Below are 25,614 nucleotides of genomic sequence, written 5' to 3'. Positions count from 1 at the left end.
ATGATAGATAGATAGATAAAATTGAGAAGTAACTTCGTGCTGGGGCTCCAGAGAGATACAGCAGTAAACAAGACAGACACAGACCCTGACCTCAAGGCAGTGTCTATCATACCACCTTGCTTCCCCAGAAGCTGGCCTCTACCACCCTAGCCTGACTCTGAACACACTACAAGAGTAAAAACAACCTGGGCAGGAGAGGGTCTGCATGGCCCTGTGTTCATCCCCTATTCTGACTCTAGAGTAATCTTTCTAAAGAATGCATCTCTCTGGCCATTTCACACCCTTCCTGTAGACCACCGATGATTCCCCATCACCCACACCCAAACAGACAAGGGCTTTCTTGGAAGGCTCTTCCCCATTTTTCCAGTGTTCCCTCTCAACAGTCACTGCCTCAGACAACCCCAAACTGCCTGCATTTTCCCACACCCACTTTGCTTTGTCTCTATGTCTTTGTTCATACCATCTCCTCTGTCTTAATGCCCTTCCTTCTCTTCATCTGATTTATTTATCTATTGCTGTGTACCAAACCACTCAGACTAGTAACTAAAGGCAACAACAATTCTGTGAATCAGTAGTTTGGTTAGAGATCAGCTGGAACAGTGTATGCATATGCTCCAAACTGAGTTGACTGGGCTCACCCATGCACTGTGGTCAGCTAACAGGTGCACTGGGGCTGGATGCTCTAAGAGGGGCTCACGCAGTGTCTAGTCACAGGGTGAAGCTGCCAGCTGGAGCATTTCAGCTCAGGTCTCTCCCCACGGCTAGCCTGGGCTCCTCACATGCCAAGTGGGTTCCAAGAAGCAATCCCTAATGGGCAAGCACTTATGAAGTCTCTGCCTGTGTCACATTTGCTGAGGTCACATCTGCTGAGGACTAAAGCATGTCATATAGTTAGCCCAGAATCAGTGTGGAAGAGGTGTGACTCACTGGGGGGCCATTAATGTAGCAATCTAAGAGTCTGCCCTCTACCCCTACCTAACGCACACACAGCCTTCCACATGTGAAATTTATTCATCCTTCCCAAAACACCCAAAATAGTATCCGATCATACACTGGGCTCAAAGTCCATGATCTCACAATGTGCAGCAAGTCTGGAGGTGGCTGAGCCTCCTGGGGTACAACTCCTCACATGTGGCTCCTTTTGATCCAAAGACCTGTGAACTAATGAGACAAGATGTCTGCCCTCCATGTGCCCAGCATATTGGAGCAGGCATAGGATAGCCTCAACAGATATTCCCATTAAAAGAGAGAGAAATAAGGAGGCACATAGTGATCACTGACTCAAAGCAATTTTGAAATCCAATCAGATTCTGTTATCAGGACCCTTCCTTTGGAGGCAGGGATGTTATTTGAATAGAGTACAGTTCTCCTTGGCATCTAGTTACACCTGCTGGGCTCCTGGTTCTGCCCTCTGAGAAGATTTTCTTTTCCATAAGAGAAGGCCCTTGTGAATATTGGCCAGTCTACTATCCATAGATAGCTGGTGGCCCAGAGGCCTCTTTTCGCCTTTTAACTATTTCAGTTCCTTTCAGCCCGAACTCCCATAATCTTTTCCAAAACAATAATCTTCGAAACTTTATGGTTTTTCTACAAGTATTATTGGGTTCACTTCTTGCTCCAAAAGCCACATATACAGTTAATTTCAAGAAGACTCTACTTCAACTATAAAACGACATCTTTACTATTCTTAAAGACCCTTTTGTTTAACTGAGAAGGTCTACTAGGCACCACCTTAAATCCTCTCGGGGTCTTAACAAAGGTTCTATAATTCATGCCCTTGATTTCATCTTTACCTTTAGGCCAGTTCTAACTTGGGGAATCTGCTGCCTGCTGGAGAGACTGGAAATGAGAACTAGTTTTCCTTTCCAACCCAGCAAACTAGACAGATCCTTATTTAGCTCATCTCTCCCTTATAACACCTGACATGCCAGCTGGAAGCACCCAGATGGCACTTTTAACAAAATCTCACCTCTACATCTCTTAAGCCAAACCCACAAATTCATTAGGCACACTTTATGCCAGTGGCCTCAACACTATATAATACTGATCAGCCTTGGTCCAAGCAGTTTCCAGCTCCCTTTCCAGGGCACTCACAACTCTTGCTGCCTCTCATTCAAGCCTTCACCCACCATCCAGTTCCAAATGTCACATGTTTGAGCTTTTAAGACAACACCACAATTCTAGGTGCCAATTTAGGTATTATATTTGTTTGTTACATATGTTTGTTACATAACAAACCACCTAAAACAATAGCTTAAAACAACCACCATATTGTTAACCTCATGAATTCTGTGGACAGGTTTGTCTCTGTCCCACAACATCTGGGGCCTCAGCTTGAAAATGTGAGCATCTAGGTGGATAACTCAAACAGCTTTGGTGCTAAGATTATCTGGAAGCTTCTTTAACTACATGTCTGGAGCCTGGGTTGAAATGACTCTGAAGGTTAACTTCTCCTGGGACTGTCTACCAAAGTGCCTACATAATGCCTCTCCATGTGACTAGGGCTTCCTTACAGCATGGCCTCAGGACACTCAGGCATTTTATACAGTGGCCATAAGAGGGAGCATTCCAACAAACAAAATAAAAGCTATATGGCCTTTTAAGATCTAAATTCAAAAGTCTTGGGGCACCTGGGTGGCTCAGGCGGTTAAGCATCTGTCTTCACTCAGGTCATGATCTCAGGGTCCTGGGATCAAGCCCCATGTTGGGCTCTCTGCTCAGCAAGGAGTCTGCTTCTACCCCTCCCTCTGCCACTCCCCTCCCCCCGGCTTGTGCACTCTCTCTCTCAAACAAATAAATAAAATCTTTTTTAAAAAAATAAATAAATAATCAAAAGTCTTTTAGCATCATTTCTGCCATATTCTATTGACTGAAGCAGTTACCTCCCCATTGAGATTCATGAGGGGACACAGACTTTACTTCTTGATGAAGCGATACCAAAGAATTTGTATCCAGGTTTTAGAACCACTTTAGTAGGCTTACCTGGGATGGTTTATTTCTGTTCTATGTGGCATCAGTTTGGATTACACATGCTTTTGTGATCACTCATGTGGCAGTCAACTGGGGGCTAGTTGATCCCAAATGGTGGTTGATATAAACTGAGGCACCTCAGTTTATATGGCCAAGCCCAGAATAAACGTGGAAGGGAATCACACAAAAGGCATGGGTACTGGGATGCATGATTCATTGGAGACCATTAATGTAACAATCTACCATACCTGGGCAACTCTCGTTCATCTTTAAAGACTCAATTCATATCTCACCTCCCTCTCTGACAAACTGGGTCATCACTTGCCCCTCCTCTGTGGTCCCACAATACTCTATACACATCCTACCATTGCCCTTACCCTACTGCTTTCTAACTATCTCTATACCATTTCTGTCTCCACCATTGGACAAGCCTTTGAAGGTAGAGATTGTGCTCTGTTGATCTGTGTAATTCCAGGGTCTAGCCCTGTGCCTAGAACATTGCGCCTAGATCAATAATGTCTTTTAATTACTTAATTATACACCCATGAATAAAGTTTTTGAATAAATGTTGAGGGGCGCCTGGATGGCTCAGTCAGTTGAGCCTCTGACTATTGATTTTGGCTCAGGTCATGATCCCAGGGTCCTGGGAACAAATCCCATGTTTCTCTCCCTCTCTTTCAATCAAACAATCAATCAATAAAATGTCAAATATTATATCTCCATTGGTTCTCTGTCCTCTTGCCCTCTGCCCTGTGTTCTAAGAGATAACTTTTATTCTTTGTCATACTCTCCAACCAAATATGCACTTCTTCAGAGAGTGACCTCACTTGGGGAGCTAACCTCAACTAGAGATTAGGAGAGGAAGCAGAGTGTAGAGCCCTTGATTCCAAGATTTTTGAATTTCATAGACTAGTCACGTTTTCAAAGAAATTTGCAGCTCAACAAGAAGTTACCAAATTTCTTTTTTTCTTTTTTTGCCTTTGGACATTAAAAACACACATGCCTTCTATCACCAACCACCGCCACTTCAAAGAAGCAAACAGATATAACCTTAGCATGAAAGCATAGGCCTTCCCAAGGAAGGGCAGGTATGTGGCATAAGACCTCAATTAGCCCCAAATTAGGACTCAACAGTATGTGCTTTCTTGACATGAAAAATCTGGACCACCTCAATAGCCTAACCACAAGTCCTCCTTCCAACTTAGTTTCTGCTAATAAGTTCCCCTAGCCAATCAGCCTTCCTTATCATGGGGACGAGGCATAATTCCTGATTATCTCTGAGTAGTGGGCTTCAGTTCCATGCCAACCCACAGAATTATTCAGCAAGCCATTGTTTAACAAACAAAGCCTACCTCCCATAGCTACTGGCTGTTCACTCCGCTCCTGTGCAACTTCTGTGTGTGGTGTCCTCCTCTGGGCTGTGAGTATACATGACTAATAAGCTACTGTCCATCTCATCTGTCTGGTGTCAGGGGTCATGTGTTCAGCCATCTCCAAAACCCAGGGGTAAAAATCCCTCCCTTATCAACACAGTGAAGAGGAGGTGATCAGAACAAGGGAGCAACCTCGCAGCTATGTTTAGACTATCCCCCACTGTACTTGCTTTTCTTGTTCACCACGGACCAGTGAAATCAGTCTAGTAGAAGTCAGAAGGCCCACCCTGGGAGCAGTGGAGAGCATTATATGTGGAGTCAGGAGATCTAGGATATAGCCAGTCCTAGTAGTGCTCCAAAGTATTTGTTGGTCCTTTGACAAATCCTTCCCCTCTTGGACCTCAGTCCCCAGCTATAAAATGATGGGATGGCTTCTGTCACTCTGTGACAGACAACTGCCATACCTTCTAGAGTCCACACTCCCCTCCCCTTCCTGAACTAAAGTGCTTGGGGACCTAGAAAGTAGGCCAGGTCCTCATAACCTTATCAAAATAGCACAGCTAGGTCTTCCATCCAACAACACTCAGAGACTCCGCCCTAGAGTAGGAAATAGCAGCCAGGGTCGTGTCCAGCCAGAGCCCAGATATCGTCTGTAGTTAGGAGGCCTCTGGGTATCCACATGTTCTGCCAAAAAAAAAAAAAAGGAACTGTCTCCAGTCCCATCCATATGTGTGCCTGTGCGTGCATGTGTGTGTGTGTGTGTGTGTGTGTGTGGGAGAGAGAGAGAGAGAGAGAGAGCGAGAGAGGAGGGTTAGGCCCCAGCCTAAAGCAACTGTGCTCTAATAGGAAAGACCCCCCTGGACTGAGAATCAGAAAGCTGTTAACCAGGAGAGACCACATATGTGCATTGACAGGGAGGAGGCCAGTGTTTCTGGAATGTAGCCAGAAGATGAATGGGCAAGATGAGATAGTGGTGAAGGCTGACAGCCAGGAGCCAGGACATCCAGGGCCTTAAAAATCATTGTGCAGACAATGATAAGCCAGGTGACCTGATCTCTGAAGAGAGACGGTCTTACCAGACCAGCGTTCTGCACTCCCCAGACCCTGTGGAGCTTGTGAAAAGTGCAAACACAGGCAGCGTACTGCTAGACGAGGGAGATCCCAGGCAGGCAGGGACAACTTCATTTTTCATAAACCTCCCCCATCCGCCGCCGGAGCTTCTTTTGTTTACCCCAGTGAATGGCCCCTAGATTGGACCATCCTCGAAGCTCGTTCCAGTTAGCAAGTCCCATCACTCTGAGTGCCGGGAGGCCACCTAACCTCCCAGGGAGGGAGAGGGAAGTGAATCTCCCACTTGCTAGCCCAGGGATGACTTCTAACAGTAGCACTGCAGTAATGGAAACTGCAGTTAAGGTGCCAGGCTGACTTCTGTGAAGAAATAGGAGAATGGGCAGGCAGATGGCAGGGAGGTAGGGCCAGCCCACAGGATGTCCCAGCCAGAATTCACAAAGAGGCCATGAGGATGCAAATCAAACAAATAAACCTTTGACTAAAAAAATTCACTTCACCTGTGGGTGGGAGAGACAAGTCATTGGCACTGGCCATGAGGAAAAAAAAAAAGAAAGAAAGAAAGAAAGAAAGAAAAAAGATCCAAAGGCTTCTGGTGACTTGAAATTGAATTGATAGGGGTAGGGGCAGTGCCTCGCAGGATTAAGAGCCTGGTTTCCTCTATTCCTTTCTAGATGGTCCTGTCTCCTCCCCTTCCCCCGCAGTTCCACAGTGTCCCCTCCCACTGGGCTGGGATGCAAGGGTGGAGTGCCTCAGCACTGAGGACATGGGGTTCCACAGCCCAGGGTGACTGGCCAGTTCTCCCACTTACGAGCCATTGAAACAGGATGCGGAGTGGGATGGGATGAACCCAGCACATTGTCGTGGGGTCAACACAGCCATGGATGTAATGCGCCTGGCGCAGTGCTCAGTAGAAAACAGTACTCCTTCTCTTGTCTGAAGACCAGACAAACAGACACTCTCAGGGTCGAGGTGGGGCAGGAGGAGCGGGGGGAGGGTCAGGATGAGCATATGAAATCGAGAACATTCTAGCTTTCTGTTCCGGGAGGTGCCAGCCCAGGAACTGAGGGAGACTGAGTGCCCCAGAGCAGAAAGCCCCTGAAGGATCGGGTGTCCTAGTATGGATGAGGGAGTGGGGCAGGGCTCAGGACCAGGAAGGATGGGATGCAGCGCCTGCCTTGCCTCTGAAGGGCTGCTCCAATGTGGAAAAACACCCCACCATCTTCCCTTGGAGAGAGCCTGGAATATTCCAACTCCTAAACTTCTCACTGGAGGCTCCAGGGAGGTGGGCTCCAGCTGAAAAGGAAAGGAGGAGGCGGGAGGAGGCGGGGCACTGACCAAAGGGGAGGGTTGCTGGCCTGCATCCTCCACTCCCTTACCCCTTGGTTTTCCCATAGGCTTCTGAAGCCTAAGTCAGAAGAAAGGGTTAAAACCTAAAATGGGGAGCAATCATTTCGGGGTTCTGGAAGGCAACTAGCGTTCCCCGCATTGCCCCACCCTGATCCTCGGGGCCTGAGCCCTCCTATCCCTGGCCTGGCCTGCCAGCCAGAGGGTGAGGTCCGCCTTCTGCGGCAGACGGCCACTCTCCCACGTCTATACCGGACCGCCTCCTCCTTCCTCCTCCCGCTGCCATCCTTCCTCGCTACCCACCCCCCCAGTCTCTGATTGGCCGCGTCCCCGGGCCCTCCCCGCTCCTCCACTCCCACCCCTGGTGAAAACTGCGGGGCGCGGGCAGGGTGCTGCCACTGGAGGCGGCGGCGCATCCGGGGGAGGCTGCAGCAGCGGAGGACAGGAGCCCAGGTGGGAGCCGGAGCCAGGGCGGGACCCGGGGCGCTGGGAGAGGCCCCAAGCGCCCAGGCAAGCCCTCCCAACCCGAGGCTTCGAGAAAAGGTTCGGGGGCGCCCTGGCAAGGAGCCTCGCGGTGCTTGGGTAGGGGGGTCTGCTTCCCAGGTAGGGGGGAGCGGGACGCAACTGCTGCAGGTCAGGGGCCGTGCCGCACCCTGCCTTTTATGGAAGGCGCTCCCCGGTTTTCACCCCCTAAGGGGACGGTTGCCTGGGGCTGGGGCGCAGGAGGAGAACCGGGACGAAAAGCGCCAAGGACGGCCTTGGGTTCTGTTCTCCACGCAGACGTCCCCAAACCTAGCTCGCAAAGGCGTGGGGTGGGGGCCATGACATTGCGGGAGAGAACGGATGACCGAGAGCTGGAGGGAATCTCTGCCCTGCGACCTCTCGCAGCGGGCTGGGTGCGGGGCGTCAAAGGACAGGGAAACCGCAGTGCCGCGGGGCGGGGACTGGAAGGCGGGCAGACGGGGGAGGGGAGAACTGGGAAAGGAGGAGAGGGGGAAGGGGAATCTCAATTGGGAGAGGAGACGGGTGGAATACGGAAACGGAATGAGGGTGGGGCTAGTCGCACGGGGGTGGGGGGTGCGGGGACTGGAGAGGGAGGGAGTGCAGAACTTGTCTGGGTTCTGGGCTGCGGGGACACCAGGCAGAGGAAACGAAAACATCTGTGCCTCCCCTGCCGCTCTCCACCTGTCCCTTTGGCTCTCCATCCCTCTCCAGCCCCAGCCCCATTTCATCCCCGTTCTAGCCCAGGCTTCCCCTTTTCCCTCCTAGATCTCGAGCTCGCACCTCTGTAACTCAGTGTGTGCGAATCAAAGCCAGATGCCGACCCCCTCTCTTCCCCAGCAGCACCCCGGGGACCCTCTCGGGTTTTATTTCCAAAGAGTGTACCGACTGCAGGGTGCTGCAGGACCCCAGCCTGGCCGGGCCGGCAGGACAGAGCGCCAAGGGGGCCTTGGATGCAGCCAGAGGTACACCCATCAGGGCCCCACGGGCCCTCCAAGGCGCAAGCCCCTCCTGTGTGGCCTCTCCCTGGCCAGCATCAGTGTGGACAGGCCAGGCTACCTGCTCTGTGACACCAGGACGTTGATCCAGACTAGGCTTTGTAAAAAGGCAGGGCACAGAGCTTAGGCAAGGAGTCTACTGAAGCCAGACTGGAAAACAGCAGGCCCAGGAGGCCTGCCCAGAGAGCTGGACATTTGGAAACATCTTGGTTCCTATGCAATCAGAGAACATATGCAATCAGAGAGCACTGTATGCCTTAGCTGTGTGCCAACTACGGGCCCATCTGGAAGCACCTTAGCCACACAGCCCTTTCTAGAGGAGGGGAATTAACATTTAGGGGTCACTCACTATGGAGCAGTCCTAGTGGCAGATGTTTGTCATTCTTCTTAATCCCCATCACAACCCTGTGGGTATCTAAAGTTCCTTCCTTCCTTCATTCATTCAGGATCTTTTGAGCATCTATTATATGCCAGGAATTGTCTGGGCATTAGGGATTTTCTTCTGAACAAGAAACAGAAAATTACCCGAATGGGGAGATCTGGGTAGAGTTTTAGTGTTGCCAGATAAAAAGAGTTCTGGGGATTGCCTGCACAACGATGTGAGTGAATACAACACCACCGAATCGTACACTTAAAAATGATTAAGACAGGGGCACCTGGGTGGAGCAGTCAGTTAAGGCACTGACTCCTAGTTTCAGCTCAGGTCGGGATCTCAGCGTCCTGAGATCAAGCCCTGGGTCACACTAGGCAGGGGGCACAGATCTGCTTGAGACTCATTCCCCCTCCCTCTCCCTCTGCTCCTCCCCCCTCCCTTGCACACGTGCTCTCTCTCTCTCTCTCTAAAATAGACAAAGCTTTTTAAAAAATGATTAAGGTAGTGAATTTCGCACTAGCTCTACTTTGCCACAATTAGGAAATAGGATGTCCCTGCCTTCCTGAAGGAAAAAGGAAATGGTCAAAATCACTTTATTCCAAGTTTTCCACACAGAGACATACCATCATACGGTGTGTTCTCCCTCCCCTTACTCTCCCCAAGGGGGGAAGCACCAAGTGGCAGTGTCATGTTCACTCACAAGTGGGAGGGGAGGACTGCAGAGAGAAGCTTTCATGCCTGCCATGGCCATGTGTCCCAGAGGCCTCCAGCCCTAGCAGTAAGTGTGGGTCCACCTGCCCCATCTCCTGGCTGATTCCTATACTGTCGCACCCCCAGATCAAGGACTGAGCTTCGGGCACCATGAACCCCACCATCGGCTTCGCTCTTTTGTTGACAGGTACTGGTCAAGGGGCAGGGCTGGGATTCCAAGCACCTTGGCTTCCTTCCCTTCAGAGAAGCTAGCTTCTTCCTCCCAACCTCAGAAGGGGGAGGTGGTTGAGGGAGAGAGGGCTCTTTTTCATCCCTAAATCTGCTGAGTAACCTAGTTCATCTTCCGGCTGCCTGAGGCGGTTTTTGGAAAAAACAGTCCACTGAGTCTGCCCCATACTGAGCTGGAATCTCCAAATGGGAACCAGGAGACTACATCAACTCCCCAAGATCTCCTGCCCCGCCCCCCACCCCAGGAATGCCCAAGAGTAAAGAAGATGAGGGAAGGAGGCTGGGTCTGCAGCACAAAAGTGGAAGTGGCCCACAGGGACCTCTGGGGTGGGGAGAGGGGCCCAAAGAGCAGACCCTTGTGCCCTCCCTGGCCAGGCCATCCTCTCCTATTACTGTGGGTGGGAGGCCCCCTGCTCTGCAGGCTCCCCCTCCAACTCGGGAGTGGGCACCGCTGGTGCCAGTCTTGCAGGGAGCCCGTGGGCAGAAAGTGACCAGCCTGACAGCCTGCCTGGTGGACCAGAGCCTTCGTCTGGACTGCCGCCACGAGAATACTACTACCTCGCCCATCCAGTATGAGTTCAGCCTGACCCGGGAGAAAAAGAAGCACGTGCTCTATGGCACTATGGGGGTGCCTGAGCACTCATACCGCTCCCGAACCAACTTCACCAGCAAGTACAACATCAAGGTCCTCTACTTATCCAGCTTCACCACGAAGGACGAGGGGACGTACACATGTGAACTCCGGCTCTCTGGCCAGCCTCCCGTCACCTCCAGCGAGACTGTCTCTGTGCTCAGAGGTGAGGCAAGCTCCCAACAAGGCCAAGTGAGCTGGGAGAGGGAGGCTAGGGAGGAGAGGGCTAGCTAGGACAGCAGGCAGTCCTCTTGGCTGGGCCAGAGACAAGAGGAGCCCCAGAACCTCTCTCCTCCTCCCCCCGCCCAGCAGCTGCTGCCTGGCGCCCTGGGGAACCACTGCCTACTGTGTGCATGGGGGGAAAGGTTGGGGGCACAGTGAGACAGGCCGAACGGTGTCGCAGACACTCCTACCATGACTTGGCAGATCACCTGGCCTCCCCAATCCTCCTCCACCCCCCCCCCAGAAGACAGGGATGACACTAGCTACCTCACCCACAGTTTCCTTTTGAAGATGCTCGATAAAAGATTTAATATGATGTTTGTTCAAGAGCTCAGGAACCTGCAAATGGGAAAAATGGTTGGTTCTCCTAGAGCAGACTGGCCCTGGTTCCAGCTAAGACATCGTGACACCAGCCTGCCCAAGGGAATGGGCCCCAGCTCCGGGCCTGTGCCTGCCTGAATCACAGTCCCTCTTCATTCCTGCCCTGTCCCTCCCCCCCCCATTCTCTCTCCACAGACAAACTGGTCAAGTGTGAGGGCATAAGCCTGCTGGCCCAGAACACGTCGGGGCTGCTGATGCTCCTGCTCTCCCTGCCTCTCCTGCAGGCCATGGACTTCATCTCCCTGTGATCGCCCAGTCCAGAGACGAGTTGCTGAGCCCCTCCCCGCATCCCTCACCCATCTCAAGGAGCAACGGGGACCCCGCCCCTCATAAGGAATCCCACTGCCGCATGCATCACCTACCCGCCCCCCCGCCCCCCCGCCACCTCACACCCTCTCCGCACGCCACTGGCTGCCTTTTCTTTCTTTTATTTTTTTTTTTTTTTGGTACTCTTGGTGCCAGAGTTGCTTCTGTCTGGCTTATCCTTCCTTTTCTTTGGGAATTTATGAAAAGGGAAGCCAGGGTTGGGGACGTGATGGGGAGTGAGGGCATGGGGGGGTAGAAGGATAGAGGGGTCCGAGTCCTAGGGGGGCAAGGGGCGGTCATCCTTGCCCACCAGGACCAGCAGCCTGGGAGAGACTTGGAGGAAGAGGAGGTGCATCTGGGCTGGGCACATCCCTCAGCAGGCGGGGATGGTGCCCGAAGACCCCGGATGTGAGGGCACTGCCAAGCATTTGTGGCCCATCACAAGAGGAAAGAACTGAACGTCTCCAGGAGCATCCTCTGCCACAGCAAGAAGCAGTCCTTTTACCACTGCAGAGGTTCCCTAGGGGCCTTGGGCCTGGCGTGGCCCAGTGAAAGAGCAGATTCTGCCTGGGAGCAGTGCTAATGGAGGGCTGGAGACGGGGTAGAAGAGAGGGCCCATCATCCCTCTCTACCTGATGAAAATAAAATTAAGAGCCTACTGTCCCTCACTGCCTCAGCCAGCAGTTGAGAGGGTGGCAGAGGACCAGCCTCCTCCCAGCCTGTCCCAAGGTCCTACGAGCTTCCAGATCTCTGACCTGGAGGCAGTAAGCCAGGCCAGGCGGAGTCCCAGAGCAGAGGAGAGTTTGGCCCAAGTGTTTGGGAGGCTCTTCTTTCCCTGCCGGCTGGCGGCTGAGCCTTCCAACAGCCCTCTGCCCCACACACAGGTCTGGCTTCTCGGGGACCTGGGGGATTGGAGGGGGTCTGAGGCAGCCCATGGAGTGAGACCTGTAGGCAGGACATGCCTTGACAGATGGCTTTTCCCAACACCCAGCTCCCCGCCCCCATCCCGGCAGCTGTACCCTGTCCTGTGACTGTATAGTGCACCACAGCTCATAGTGTCAGTGAGGACAAAGAGAACTGCACAATAAAACCAAGCCTCTGGAGAATGCCTCCCTGCCTTCCTCTGCTTTGCTCCTCCGCCTGTCCCCAGGCCCGCCTCCCTTCCCCTAGCAGCGCATCTAGGAGCTCCGAACTGCCACCTTGAACTCTCCCTCTTCCCTGCCTTCATCAGCCCTTCCCCTCCCCTGTTGCCCCCGGGTCTGGTTTCTCGGGGACCTGGAGGATTGGGGGGGGCAGGGAGCACTGCATGCTGGACTTTTCAGAACCATTCTAACATGGAACATTTGCCCCAATAAATGAATGTTCCATCTCCGCTGACTCACCTGGCAGGAACGACAGACAAACCTGCCCATATGTGGGCCAAGCCACATGGCCCAATAGGCTAACAAGTGCTACGGGGTAGAGTCTGCTTTTTTTTCTTGGATCTGGTTGTTCTCAGAAACGCCCCCTCAAGTGACATCTGCTAGAGAGAGGGGAGGTACTGGGGCACCGAGAGGAAGCATGGGAGGTGGCACAGTGGCAGCCCACATCATCAAGATGTTAGGACAAGCATCTCTTCTTAAATCCGACACACGCCTATATCCAGGACTGGGGGGGGGGGGGAGTGGGGGAGGGGCAGTCTGGGCCTGGCTCCCTCCCCTAAAAGTCAATGAGTAGCATGTGAACATGCGGTCATCCTGGGGGTGCTGGGAGCTAGAATGGGACCACGGGGTGGTCCCAGGGCCCCCCAGAAAGCCTAACCAACCGGCTTTGCCAGGAAATGTGGGAGAAGGGGGTGGACACTATCCAGAGGCTTATTCATTTGGTATTCCTCACGATGTAGGCTGATTCTGAGCACTTACTTAAAGGCCCAGGGTCTAAATTCATGCCACTGGCCCCCACTTTCCCTGACACCTCCTATCGATGCCCATGCCCTGCCAGTGGCCGTGCAGTGACCACGCCCAGAGATGGCAAGAGAAGCCTGCAAGTTGGAGAGGGAGCTGCCTGGATCACCGACCATGAGGCCCACACCACTCAGCATGGCACAGCCAGCCTGGGGTCTCCAGAGAACACCAGGGGACACAGGCTCCTCTTGCTCTGCCCTGCTTGGAGCTTCACGTGCCATGCCAAGAAAATAAAAAGAGCCTTTGTGGGGGAAGGGAGTTTGAATGCCACCCTTGGGGTAGTAAGAGTTAAAGCTGGAAGGAGCTTCTGGAAGGAATTGGGAAGCCATGTGTGAAGCGTCTCTGAGAATACCACTGTGTAGAGCCTCCTATGGGGCCTTTGTCATACCCTGGGGTGTGGTTCCCCTGGAGTTTAGCAGCCACACTCTACGGAGGGAGGGTCCTGGGAGATGGTGCTGCAGCCACACCTGGGGGAGGAGAACCTGAGGCCGGCATCGGGTGGGGCTAGCTTGAGAAGCCACAGAGAGGCCATCAGAGAACCAGGGGCTCTAGGAAGGCAGGAAAAGAGAAGGGGAGAATGGGCGGGCGCAGGCACCCTACAGCTTAAAGTCTGGGCCATTAGGCCTCACCATGTAAGTCAAGAAAGAACATGCTGTGGGCTCTCAGAGGCAGGCCACAACAGCCATCTGGTCCTCTCTGAGCAAGTCAGGAGGTCTTATAGAGGCTGCAGGATGGCCACAGTGACATGGCTAATTCTGAAGAGGGCTGGGGCCTGTCCTGGTTCCTGCACACATGCCCCAGGCCCCAACCCATCAACCTATCCCCCACTCCTCCTCACCCCCCTCCTATGTCCCCTTCAGCCATCTCGGTCCCTACCTTGGGGCATGGAATTCTTCTTGGCCGATAGCAACAGAGCCCCTTTCTACACCCCCATTTCTGACTGGATCATCCATGCAGACAGAGGACTAGCTGCAAAGGACACAGTGCAAGGGTCTCTCCAACATCTAGGGACTTCCTCGGGAAGGGCAAGGAGGTCACCATGAGGAGAACGCAGGGACTCTTTCACCGGCCAACCAATAAATCTATATGGTGTCCAGGGGACCTGTGATCTGCATCTTCCAGCCTCCTCCCAGTGTTTGTAGCTTCCATGCTGTGAAGGGCATGTCTGTCTTTACAGGAGAAAGCAGCCACCTCAGGTGAAGAGGAAATGTTGGAGCTGGATCCCTTCGGAGTCCTGGCGAAGCACGGGTGGGGGTCATCAGCTCTCTCCCACGCAGCCCAGGACAAAGGTGGCATTGCCTTCCTGCCCAGGGCTCTCAGCTTCAGGAGACTCAGGCTCCGAATACTCCCCCCGACCCCTCAGAGAGGAGCATGTCCTATGAAGACTCCCAGGAGACATCATTGCCTGGAGGAAAGGTGTAGAAAGTGGACACACGGTGTAGGGGGGCAACATGGGACCAGTGGAAGAGTTCCATGGAGGCCGAGTGTGGCTCCACAGCCGGAAGGGGCCCTGGCTGGTGGGCAGCGCCCAGCAGTGGGCATGGTCAGTGGAGGCCACCTGCCCAGTCTGCAGGAAAGCAGTTTCCTGAATTCGATGGGAGCCAGGACCGGATGACCCTGGTCACTTCACTCTTCAATGCCTCACTTCTCTACTGTTCCAAATCACATGGTTGGGCTGGACTCATTTATTTGTATAAAAACATTAAAGACCTGGCTCTGGGCCAAGAGGTAAGACACAGCCTCTGGCTGAGGAAATCTACAGTCCAGTAAGAAGCAAAGAACTAGGGGCGCCTGGGTGGCTCAGTTGTTAAGCGTCTGCCTTCGGCTCAGGTCATGATCCTGGGGTCCTGGGATCGAGCCCCGCATCGGGCTCCCTGCTCAGTGGGAAGCCTGCTTCTCCCTCTCCCACTGCCCCTGCTTGTGTTCCCTCTCTCACTGTGTCTCTCTCTGTCAAATAAGTAATAAAATCTTTTAAATAAATAAATAAATAAATAAAAAGCAGCAGCAGCAGCCTAGGCACAAGGGAACTTTCTGGAATGCCTACATGAATGCATGTTTGCTGGGTCAAAACTCATCAAACTACATATTGAAAATGGGTGAATTTCATTAAATGTCAATGAGACCTCTCGAAGGTACCATGGGAATACGTAAGTAGCCAGGCTAAAGGGCTTCCCAGAGGAGTCATGAGTAGGAGTTAGCACAAAAAGCAGGCTCTACGATTTTATAAGCTGATTACAAAGAAAGAAACGTTATTTTATTTCTTCTATATCCTGAAAAACATGGGAAGAGAGAGGGGAAGCTATTGTGGGTTCAGTCTGAGGACAGGCCTTTGCCTCTCTTCTAGGGCAACTCACCATGGCTGGTTGTTATAACAGCTCCCTGAGCACATGGGCTCATCATCAGGAGCCCCGACCCAATCAGTATTCATTCACACATTCACTAAGTGCACACTCCACGCCAGAAAGTATAATTCCCTGGGCGGGATGATGGGAACAGAACAGTGAACGAGACAGACAAGTTCCTTACCCACAAAACCAACACTGTCTACAGAGGATGGACATTAAGTAAACCAATGAGTAAGTCTGATGAGTATAGACTGAGATCATCTCCATGTAGGAGGTGATAAAGGGACACTTTAGTTAAGACAACCCGGGAGAACCTGAGGAGGGGGCTGTGGGGCAGAGACCTGGAAGAGAAGCCTGCCTTTCCAAGAACAGTAGGAAGTGCGTGCAGGCTGAGAGGAACAGTAAGGGCGTGCTCAAGGTGTCCAGGCAAGAGATGGTACACCCCGATGTCCCTGAAGAGGCAGGCGTGAGCCAGGTCCCTTGGGGCACTGCAGGTCACAGTGAAAAGTCTGCATTTTATTCTAAGGGCGACAGGGAGGTGATAAAGGATTTGACCTACCTAATAATGTTTTTAGACGATCCCTCTTGCTGCTCAGTGGGAAATGGATTGGAGAAGGAGAACAGTAGAAGGATTGTTATGGCAATCCTAGGAGACGCTACGGCAGCTTGGACAAGAATTGTAGCGGCCAAAGTGGAGGGAAGTGGTGACTTTCAGGTACACGCAGTTAAAACTGAGAGGCCTGGTGAAATCTGCATAAGGTCCGTGGATTTTACAACATGTTTCCCCATTCTAACGTATGACAGCTATGTAAGATGTTACCATTGGGAAAACCGGGTGGAGGGTCCACAGGACCTCTTTATGCTATTTTTGCAACATCCCATAAATGTATAATTATTTGTAAATATTTTTTTTTTTTAATTCTCAACAGCAAGCACACACCCAAAAAGAGATGGCAAGTACTAACTCCGGAGGGAGGAATAAAGGAATTCTTATCAGAGCACATTACTCAGCTTGGCTGTAAACAACACTCACGTAGTCATTCTCATGTATAAACACTGAACTGTCATGAGCACGAAACTTTAACCAAAAGTTGTGATAACACAGTCCTGGAGATGCAAGAAGGGTAAGTGTGTTTGGGGGGGGGCACAAAACAGGCATATAAGAAAGCTAAACCTCATTCCCACGGGTGAAAGTAAACAGATAATACTGAAAACTGAAAACGCAGGAAAGAGTTATCTATATGAGAAATTCTAAAGTACAGACGTAAATGGCAGAAAAACTAACCAAAATAGTTGAGAGTGGTTGCTTTGGGAAACGAGAATTCAGAATGGGGAAACAGACTGCTTTTATGTGATAAACCTAGTAATATAATACTCTTTTTTCTCTATAAATATATCAGTGCTAGGCAATAAAAAATATATTTAAAGAAATATGTTGATGCCTGCCCCAAAGAACAGAGAGGACTTACTTACTAGTGGTTTGGATGGAAGTGGAAGTCTTGGAAGGAGGGGAGAAAGAATCCCAGATGACCCCTAGGTTTTTGCTTGGGCAGTGAATGGATAATGATGCCATCTGTTGAGATAGAAAAGGCTGGGGGAGTACGGGGGTGGAGAAATGGATGTATTAAATCAGCAATACCCATCAGACATCCAAAGAGAAGTAAAAAGAAGACAGCTGGATATCCCAGTTCTGAGCAGAGGAGAAAAGGTAGCGTTAGAGGTAAAACTTGGGAGACATCAGCATTTGGGTGGTAGGCACTGACCATGGGACAAGTAACATTATGCAGGGAGACATTATAGAGAAATAATCAAGCCTAGGCCTAGAATCTGAGGTGGTCCCATATTTCAAGTTCTGGGGGAAGCAAAGGAGATTAAAGAGGAGCCAGAGAGGGAAGAGGAAAGCCAGGGGTCTGTGGAGCCAGAGAAGGGAAAGTTTTGAAAAAGAGCAATCAACTAGGTCAACTGCTGTTAAGAAGTCAAGTAAGATGATTAAATAAAACTAAAAAAAAAAAAAAGTCAAGAAGATGAAGAGGACCAAGCTGTTGGTGACCATGGTAGCTAGTCTCCAAAGATGGCCCCCTCAATAAACCATGCCCCTGTTGTAAGCCCTTCCCCTTGAACCTGGCATGGCCCTGTGTTTTGCTTATGACCAACAGCATACGGGAGAAGTCATGCTGCATGACCTCCAAGGCTAGGCATAAGAAGCCTTGCAACTTCCACCTGGTTCTCCAGGAATGCTCACTCCTGGGACGCTCCCTCTTAGAACCCGGCTGCCATTCTGGGAGTTTAAGTCACATGGTGGCCATGCGTAGGCACTCCAGTCACCAGACCCAGCTAAGCTCCCAGCCAATAGCCACCATCAACTGCCAGTCATGTCAGTGCACTGTCTTGGGAAGTCCAGCTCAGCTGAGCCTTTGGATGACTCCAGGCCCAGCTCCTATGGACCGCAACCCGTGAGAAAGAAACCTCAAGTGAGAATTTCCATCAACCACAGCAGCATGACATACATTAATAAATTGTTGAAACCCACTAAATTTTGAAGTGGTTTGTGATATAGCAACAGATAACCAGACAGTAACTTTAACAAGAGCAGTTCAATGGGGTTCTGGTAACAGAAGCCAGACTGCAGTGATGAGTGAGGGTAAGTGGGAGAGTGTGGGCTGCTTTTCCAGGAAGTCTGACTGTGACTGGTGTTGCAGGTGGAGTCCAGGAGAGCTTGGTTTGTTTTTAAGATAGGAGATACTACAGCATGGCTGTATGTTGATGGTGATTATTCCTGGAGCAGAGAAAGATTGACAAAAGAGAAGAAGAAGAAAACAACAAAACTGGGTCCTTAGGAAGCCCAGAGGAAGGGATCTAGAAGGAGGAGGAGAGGCAAAGAGGCACGTGGGGAGGTGGGGAGGTTTGTGAACCTGGAGGTGGGAAGGTCAGGGGTTTTCACACAAGCAGCAAGGTCATCGGCTGATTGAGAAGACGGAGGGAAGATGAGACAGGTTGGAGAAAAGTAGATAATATAAAAAAGTCCAGGGGCGCCTGGGTGGCTCAGTTGTTAAGTGTCCGCCTTCGGCTCAGGTCATGATCCCAGGTCCTGGGATCGAGCCCGGCATCGGGCTCCCTGCTCAGCAGGAAGCCTGCTTCTCCCTTTCCCACTCCCACTGCTTGTGTTCCCTCTCTCTCTGTGTCTCTCTCTGTCAAATAAATAAATAAATAAATCTTTAAAAAATAAAAATAAAAAATAAAAAAGTCCTATCAAAAAGTGGGCGTGGTAGAATTCTAAAAATACCCTCCCAAGATTCCCTACCTCCTAATCCCTGGAGTCCATAAATGAGATGAGATGTCATCCCCATGACTGTGTTATGTTATATGGCACAGTTGATCTTAAAAGAGGGATATTATTGGGGCGCCTGGGTGGCTCAGTCCGTTAAGCATCCGACTCTTGATTTCGGCTCAGGTCACGATCTCAGAGTTGTGAGATCGAGCCCCACATCGATTAAGATTAAGCCCCCCACCCAGGGGCACCTGGGTGGCTCAGATGGTTAAGCCTCTGCCTTCAGCTCAGGTCAGGATCCCAGGGTCCTGGGATCGAGTCCCACATCGGGCTCCCTGCTCAACGGTGAGCCTGCTTCTCCCTTTCCTTCTGCCCCTCCCCCTGCTCATGCTCTCTATCTCTCTGTCTCAGATGAATAAATAAAAAAAAGAAAATCTTTAAAAACAATTTTTAAAAATGATTAACCCCTCCCTTAAGATTCTCTCTCTCCCTTTCCCTCTGCCCCCCACAAAAAGAGAGAGAGAGAGAGAAAGAGAGCGAGCCTAACATAATCACACGATCCCTTCAAAAGCAGAGAATAGTCTCTGGCTAGTGGCAGAAGAGAAAGAGAAGCATCCAGAGAGATTTGAAGCACAAGAGAGATTCAACATTCCACTGGGGGCCACTTGAGAAGGAATGTGGGCAGCCTCTGGGAGCAGACAGGAGAGATCCCAACTAGCAGCCAGCAAGGAAACTGGGACTTCATACCTACAGCCATAAGGATTTGGATTCTGCCAACAGCCTAAATGAGTTTGGACGTGGATTTTTGCCCTGAGCCTCCAGATAAGAGCCAGCCCCAACACCACCTTAACTTTGGCCTCGTGAGACTCTGGCCAGAGAACCAGCTGATCCCACCAGGACTTCTGACCTATAGACTGTGTTGTTTTGAGCCACTAAATTTCTGGGCATGAGCCCTGACAGTCAGGACACTCCCCCTCTTGCTGTAGGGCCTTCTGGGGCAGCTCCACCCCTCATGTGGGGGTGACTCAGCCTCTCGGAACCTTCGTGTCCTGAGATGACAACAGCCGTCATCACAGCTCTGGGCTCAGGTTTTGGGGCTTAACGTCTTCATAGTTTCCCGTCATCTAGCCCTGAGCTGTCCAACACGGTAGCCACTAGCTTCAGGTGGCTACTTAGATGTAAACTTAAAGGAATTATATTTACGTAAATTAAATGTTCAGCTCTTCAGTCAGACCAGTCACATTTCAAGCGCCTGAAAGCATATGTGACTACTGGCTGACACACCAGGCAGAGCAGAAATCATCTCCATCCTCACAGAAAGTTCTGTTGGACAGAGCTGGGCTGGACAATAGATGGGAACCACGGCTGCCTGAACCACTGCCCTTCAGCAGTGGGCTGAACTCATGAAAAGGAGGCAGAACTAAAGGGCCCTTAGGGGAAACCTCTCAGCCCCACTCACCTCCAGCCCCAGGAATGCTCCGAGTACACCAACACCTCTGAGCCCAGAACACAGGGTCGTGAGGCCCACGGAGGGGAAAGTTTCTTCTTACCGCTAGTCTAAGGCACCCCCGCACATATTCTTTTACCTCCTGCCGCAGCACAACCGACCATGGAACTCCACGTCCCTCAGAGGAACACAAACACACCCTCACCCGCAAAGGCGTGGTACGCTTCTAACCCTAACCAGCTACTCATATAGTCGTAGCACATGCCAACTCAGTACATTCAGAAACGTCCATATTTGCCTGCTGTGTGGGACATCAATAGGTCTGTAGGATGCTCACAGTCCACCCGGTTCCTTCTCACGTCTATCACCTCCTGTCCTCCCCAGTGCCCTTTGTCTTGCTCCTTGGTTCCTGTAAACACCTGCTGGGCCACAACCCAGCCAACAGTGTTCTGCACAGAACACTCAAAACTCAGGGCAAAGAGGGGCGCCTGCGTGGCTCAGCCAGTTAAGGGTCCGACTCTTGGTTTCGGCTCAGGTCATGATCTCAGGGTCCTGGGATCAAGCCCCACATTGGTTGGGGAGGGGCCGCTCAGTGAGGAGTTTGCTTGTCTCCCTCTCCTCTGCCCCTCCCCCTGCTCGTGTTTGCAATCTCTCTCTCTCAAATAAATAAATCTTTAAAAATAAAGAGATAAACTGAGGGCAAAGAAATGCCTCTCTCCCCACTGCCTTCTAAAAAGCAAAAGGTGAGAACACAATTCCCATTCCACCAGATTTAACATTCCTCTCAGCCCAGTGGTAGATACTTGCTTTACACTGAGAAAACTAAAAGCACTTTGTAGTGATTTTCCCAAAGCAAAGACTTGGTCAGCCCTAAGGTGAATTGAAGGCCCTTTCTCTCTAGAAACTGAAAACTGCTTACAACTTTTAAATGCTGGCTTTTCCTGTATCTCCTTACCAAGGTGCCAAAAATCATAGAGCCCAGTCTCGGGCAGGTTCCCCATGTAGAAGTCTCCCCAAAGCTGGCTTAAAGACATGAAGGGACCAGTTGGGACCAGTTGGTTGGGGCCATACCAGTTGGAAGCCAGGAAGGCACTGGATGTTTGGAGAAGAAACTTGGCATGAGGAGAACCCCAACTATATAGCACGTGCATCAAAACAAACTAGATTTACCACACTTGTTGAAACCGTGGGGGCAATCCTAAAAAGGTGCAATCACTCAGGGACGATCATATAGACATTACTGCTAATTTAAGATCTGTAAAATGTTACTGATACCGCCTTTATTTAGCGTGCTGCGTTTTTAGTGTTTGATGTTAGTGAACATAAAATATGTATAAGGCATTTCATAGGATCACTCAGTCCTTCTAATCTGATTTTTCATCAAGGGTATTCAGATGCAAAACCTCCGACTGTTTCAGCACCTCGACTATCAGTGGTTGGGGGGGAGAAGAATATTGCCTGAGCCAGGAGAAATAGAATAAAAACTTGGAAAGAAGAGAAAAGCATTAGGGATGGAGAGGGGAACAAAAGAAACAGAATCAAGAAGATGTGGTCCCGGGCGCCTGGGTGGCTCAGATGGTTAAGCGTCTGCCTTCGGCTCAGGTCATGATCCCAGGGTCCTAGGATCGAGTCCCGCATCGGGCTCCCTGCTCCTTGGGAGCCTGCTTCTCCCTCTGCCTCTCTCTCTCTCTCTCTCTCTCTCTCTGTCTCTCATGAATAAATAAATTTAAAAAATCTTTAAAAAAAAAAAAAAAAAGAAGATGTGGTCCCCAGCAGATGTAGGGAGTGTGGTGAGATAATATTTCTAAATAGGATGTGGGTTTTTTTCCACATAGTCTCACTTTAAGCAGCCAAGCCTTTGTGCTTATGCCTCAGTAAAGGGATGAGACAGCAAAAACCAGGGGGAAAAAATGGGAAGCCCCTTCTGGCTTTTGGATTTTAATTGCCTAGGCCCTTAATAAAACAGAAAGGACTCGAAACCTATACAAGAGATGCAGGGACAACACCTTGGGTAAAGCCGGGCCTCCCACTGGCATTACCCCCAGCAGACTAGAGCCAGAGGGGAAGAAATAAGAGCACAGAAGTCGGTGGGTTCTGTCCTCAGGGACCTCAAGCGGTTTCTGAGATCTGATAGCAATAGGGCCCCACCCCAACATCCCGGGTAGAGCCTCAGAAAGGAGACCCGGGCCCAGAGAGAGGAAATGACTGCTGAGGGTAACCTCTTTTGGAGGCAGTTGGAACCCTGACAGCGTCACACGCTCTCTCGCTACCCCAGAATGATTCCTATGCGTGCAAGACTAACCTGGGAGTAGCAGAGACACCAGACCCAAAGAAGCCATGCAAGCAGGAACCAGGCAGTAGACATCTCAGTGGATACCTGGCTGTCCATTTAAGAACAAGGACCACTTCCTCTAGTGCTCTGGCAAATACATATAGGACACTCTCCCAAGATTCAGGCAATCCTTTGGAGAAAGGAGGGGCTACTCCTTCAACCGTTTGAAACTAAGTGTCCACCACTCCCAGTAGAAATGTAGGCATATTACAGAAAAACAACGTTATGTTTCCTGCACCTCTGAGCTGGTAGACTAAGATAATCCCTCTGTAAGAATTCTGGGGGGGGAATAGTTGGAAACCAGCAAATGTCCGGCTAGGAAATTGGATAGAGGACACCCTCCACAGATGTAGGGAATGAAGGAATGGGAGCAAACTGAGTGGAGAATGATGAGTTGAAGGTTTGGATGTGTCGAGGGTGAGATGTTGATGGGGTATCCACAGGTATGCCGGGAGGCAGCCAGGTAATGAGGACTGGTGCTCAGGAATGAGGTCTACCTGAAACTATGGGTTGTGGCGTCATGGGGTCCACACATGCAGCAGCTGATGGGTGAGTAGCGGATCACAGTGATCTCATGTGCTCACTACTGCTGAGTTTTTTCGCGCATATTAACTCATTTAATCCTCAAGGCAACCCCACGGGGCAGGTCTTCCTACTAACCTCATTTTTTGACATGTGACGAAACAGATAATCAATGTTTCAGGCCTCGGAGCGAGTAACCAGAGGAATCAGAGGTCACCTCAGGAAATCTACAATCTGCACATGGGACAACCACATGCTATAAGCTAGACTAGAAGCAAAGAGGAGAAAGGAGCTGTCAGGAGGAAAACCAGAAAAGCCTTATATCACAAAACCCAAACGAAGAGAGGACTTCAAGGAGCAAATGGTGGGAGGCACCAAATTTCCAAGAGATCCAGTAACTGATTATAATTAAACAGGCCCACTAGGATTGCACATGGGAGCTCGTGAGCTCGTAATGCCCGGGGGAGGGAGGTGTCCTGACATCTGGGAGGGAGAAGACTCGTGGGCACTGCATGGGCCGGGAGGTGGGGAAATACGGGGAGCACGACTCTTCCAAGAGAGCTGTGAAGAGGAGAGGGCTAGAATCTGCGTCGAACACGGTCATTTCTAAAAGGAGAACAATTTAAGAGACTATTCCACGGCAAAGGGGAAGTCAGTAGAAGATGAAAGTTTTAAAGATACAGGCCTCGGAAGCTGTGACAGTGACTGTGAGTGTGAAGAGAAAGAACACTGGAGACACCTTCAATCCCTGACTTTAACCTCACACGGGCCCTGGATGCTGACAACCACACTGTACTTCCACAGTCGGGCCGTTGTCCCGCTCTCTGGCACCGTGGTTCTGAGGGCTGTCTGCCCGCAGCTTCTGCAGCACCCAGAAACTTGTCAGAGATGCAAGTTCTCCTGCCCACCCCAGACCTCCGGGATCAGAAAGTCTGGGCGGGGCTTTAACAGACTCTCTAGATGATTCTGTTACACACTCACGTGAGAACCAGTGCCCTCGACAACTCGTTTATAACTCCTCCTCTCTCTTTAAATGTCCACACCCTCCCGCTTCATCCTCACTCTCAGCTGACCTTGCCTCCTATTTCACTGAGAGAAAGAGACCGTCAGGAAAGGTGCCCTCTCACTTCCACCACATCCATCGGCCCTGCATAGTGCCTTCTGTCTTTGACCTTTGGATGGAAGCTTTGTGCCCTGGCTTCTGTACTGGATTCTCTCCCCTCCCACCACCTCAAGGACGTTGCTCGGGCTCTTCTCTCTCCCCCACATCACCAGTGCTTGCTCTGCACTGGCTCTTCCTCATCAGCATACAAACATACGGTTATTTTTCCCATTTAAAAATGTCTCTTGGGGCGCCTGGGTGGCTCAGTCGTTAAGCGTCTGCCTTCAGCTCAGGTCGTGGTCCCAGGGTCCTGGGATCGAGCCCCACATCGGGCTCCCTGCTCCGTGGGAAGCCTGCTTCTCCCTCTCCCACTCCCCCTGCGTGTGTTCCCTCTTTCGCTGTGTCCTTCTCTGTCAAACAAATAACATCTTCAAAATAAATAAATAAATAAATAAAAATAATAAAAGTTTCTTGACCTCACTTCTCCTTTTACTTCCCACCCAACCTCTCTCCTTCCTTTACCACAAAACTCCTCCAAAGAGTTGCCCACACTGTACCCCATCCCTCTCCTCCCATTCTTCCTTGAGCCCATCCACAGACTTTCACCCCACCACTCCACCAAAACCTTTCTTGTCAAGGTCACCAACGCCCTTGGAAATCAATTCCCAGACTCGTGTTACTTAATCCATATACAGCATTTGACACAACAGATCTTTCTCTCCTCCACGGTAACTTTCCTTCTTTGGGCTTCCGGTGTAACACCATCCCTCAGATTTTTTTTTTCTCTACCTCATAGCCATTTCTCAGTCTCTTTGATGGTTCCTACTCAATTCTAAAGCCATTTAATGTCAGAGAGCTTCAGGATTCAGTCCTGGCACCTCTCTATTTTTCCTCTCTTAGTGACTTTCGTGGCTATAAACAATACCCACGTGTCAATGACTCTCAATTCTTTATCTGCAACGCAGACCCTGCAAAACTTGTACATCCAACCGCTTTCTTGACAACTTGACACGCCTAATAGATACCTCAAACTTAATATGTATTAAACCAAGCTCCTGCCCTCCCCCCACCCCACCTTCTCAGTTAATGTTCAAACCAAAAATTCCTCCCTTTCTCTCATGCCCGCCACCTCACCCATCAGAAAACATTGGCTCTACGTTCCAAATACATCCAGAACCCAAGCACTCCTCACCACCCTCCTGCTACCTACCACACTGACACCACCATCCCTCACCAGATCATTTTAGTGACATCCTAAATGGGCTCTTGCTTCTGCTCTGGCTCAGATGTGTTCTCATACATCAGCTGAAAGGAGTCCGTTAAAACAAAAGTCAGATCCATGTCCATCCTCTGCTCAAAATGTTCCAATGGCTCCCATCTCAGAGTAAAAGTGGAAGTCATCAAAATCGCCTTAGGGTCCTACGTGGCGCAATCCCTGCCTGCTCTCATCGACCTCATCTCTCACGCTCCCTCTCTTCACTCCAGCCACACCGACTCTTTTGCTCTTCCTCAAAAATGGCAAGTGTGACGGGGCGCCTGGGTGGCT

At 50.8% G+C, this 25,614-nt stretch overlaps 1 protein-coding gene and 1 long non-coding RNA gene across 7 annotated transcripts in view; one reads left to right on the top strand and one right to left on the bottom strand.

Annotated features, from left to right (window-relative positions):
* Nucleotides 1-25,614, bottom strand: part of LOC113914188 — a 171,048-nt gene that overhangs the window by 127,235 nt on the left and 18,199 nt on the right. The window lies entirely within an intron of this gene.
* Nucleotides 7,112-12,478, top strand: THY1 (Thy-1 cell surface antigen). Of its 3 annotated transcripts, none has more exons than XM_027579173.2 (4): nucleotides 7,112-7,211; nucleotides 9,468-9,528; nucleotides 10,031-10,366; nucleotides 10,939-12,478. In XM_027579173.2, the coding sequence occupies exons 2-4, from the start codon at nucleotides 9,492-9,494 to the stop codon at nucleotides 11,049-11,051; spliced, it is 486 nt and encodes a 161-aa protein (XP_027434974.1). In that variant the 5' UTR covers nucleotides 7,112-7,211; nucleotides 9,468-9,491; the 3' UTR covers nucleotides 11,052-12,478. The 3 variants fall into 3 exon arrangements, with proteins under 3 accessions (XP_027434974.1, XP_027434973.1, XP_027434975.1); XM_027579172.2 differs by having other exon boundaries at nucleotides 7,144-7,301; XM_027579174.2 differs by having other exon boundaries at nucleotides 7,172-7,268.

The sequence above is a fragment of the Zalophus californianus genome, chromosome 11, assembly GCF_009762305.2.
Source record: "Zalophus californianus isolate mZalCal1 chromosome 11, mZalCal1.pri.v2, whole genome shotgun sequence".
Classification (NCBI taxonomy): domain Eukaryota; kingdom Metazoa; phylum Chordata; class Mammalia; order Carnivora; family Otariidae; genus Zalophus; species Zalophus californianus.
The sequence above is the reverse complement of the archived record's forward strand: the minus strand, read 5'-3'. Positions and strand labels throughout refer to the sequence as shown.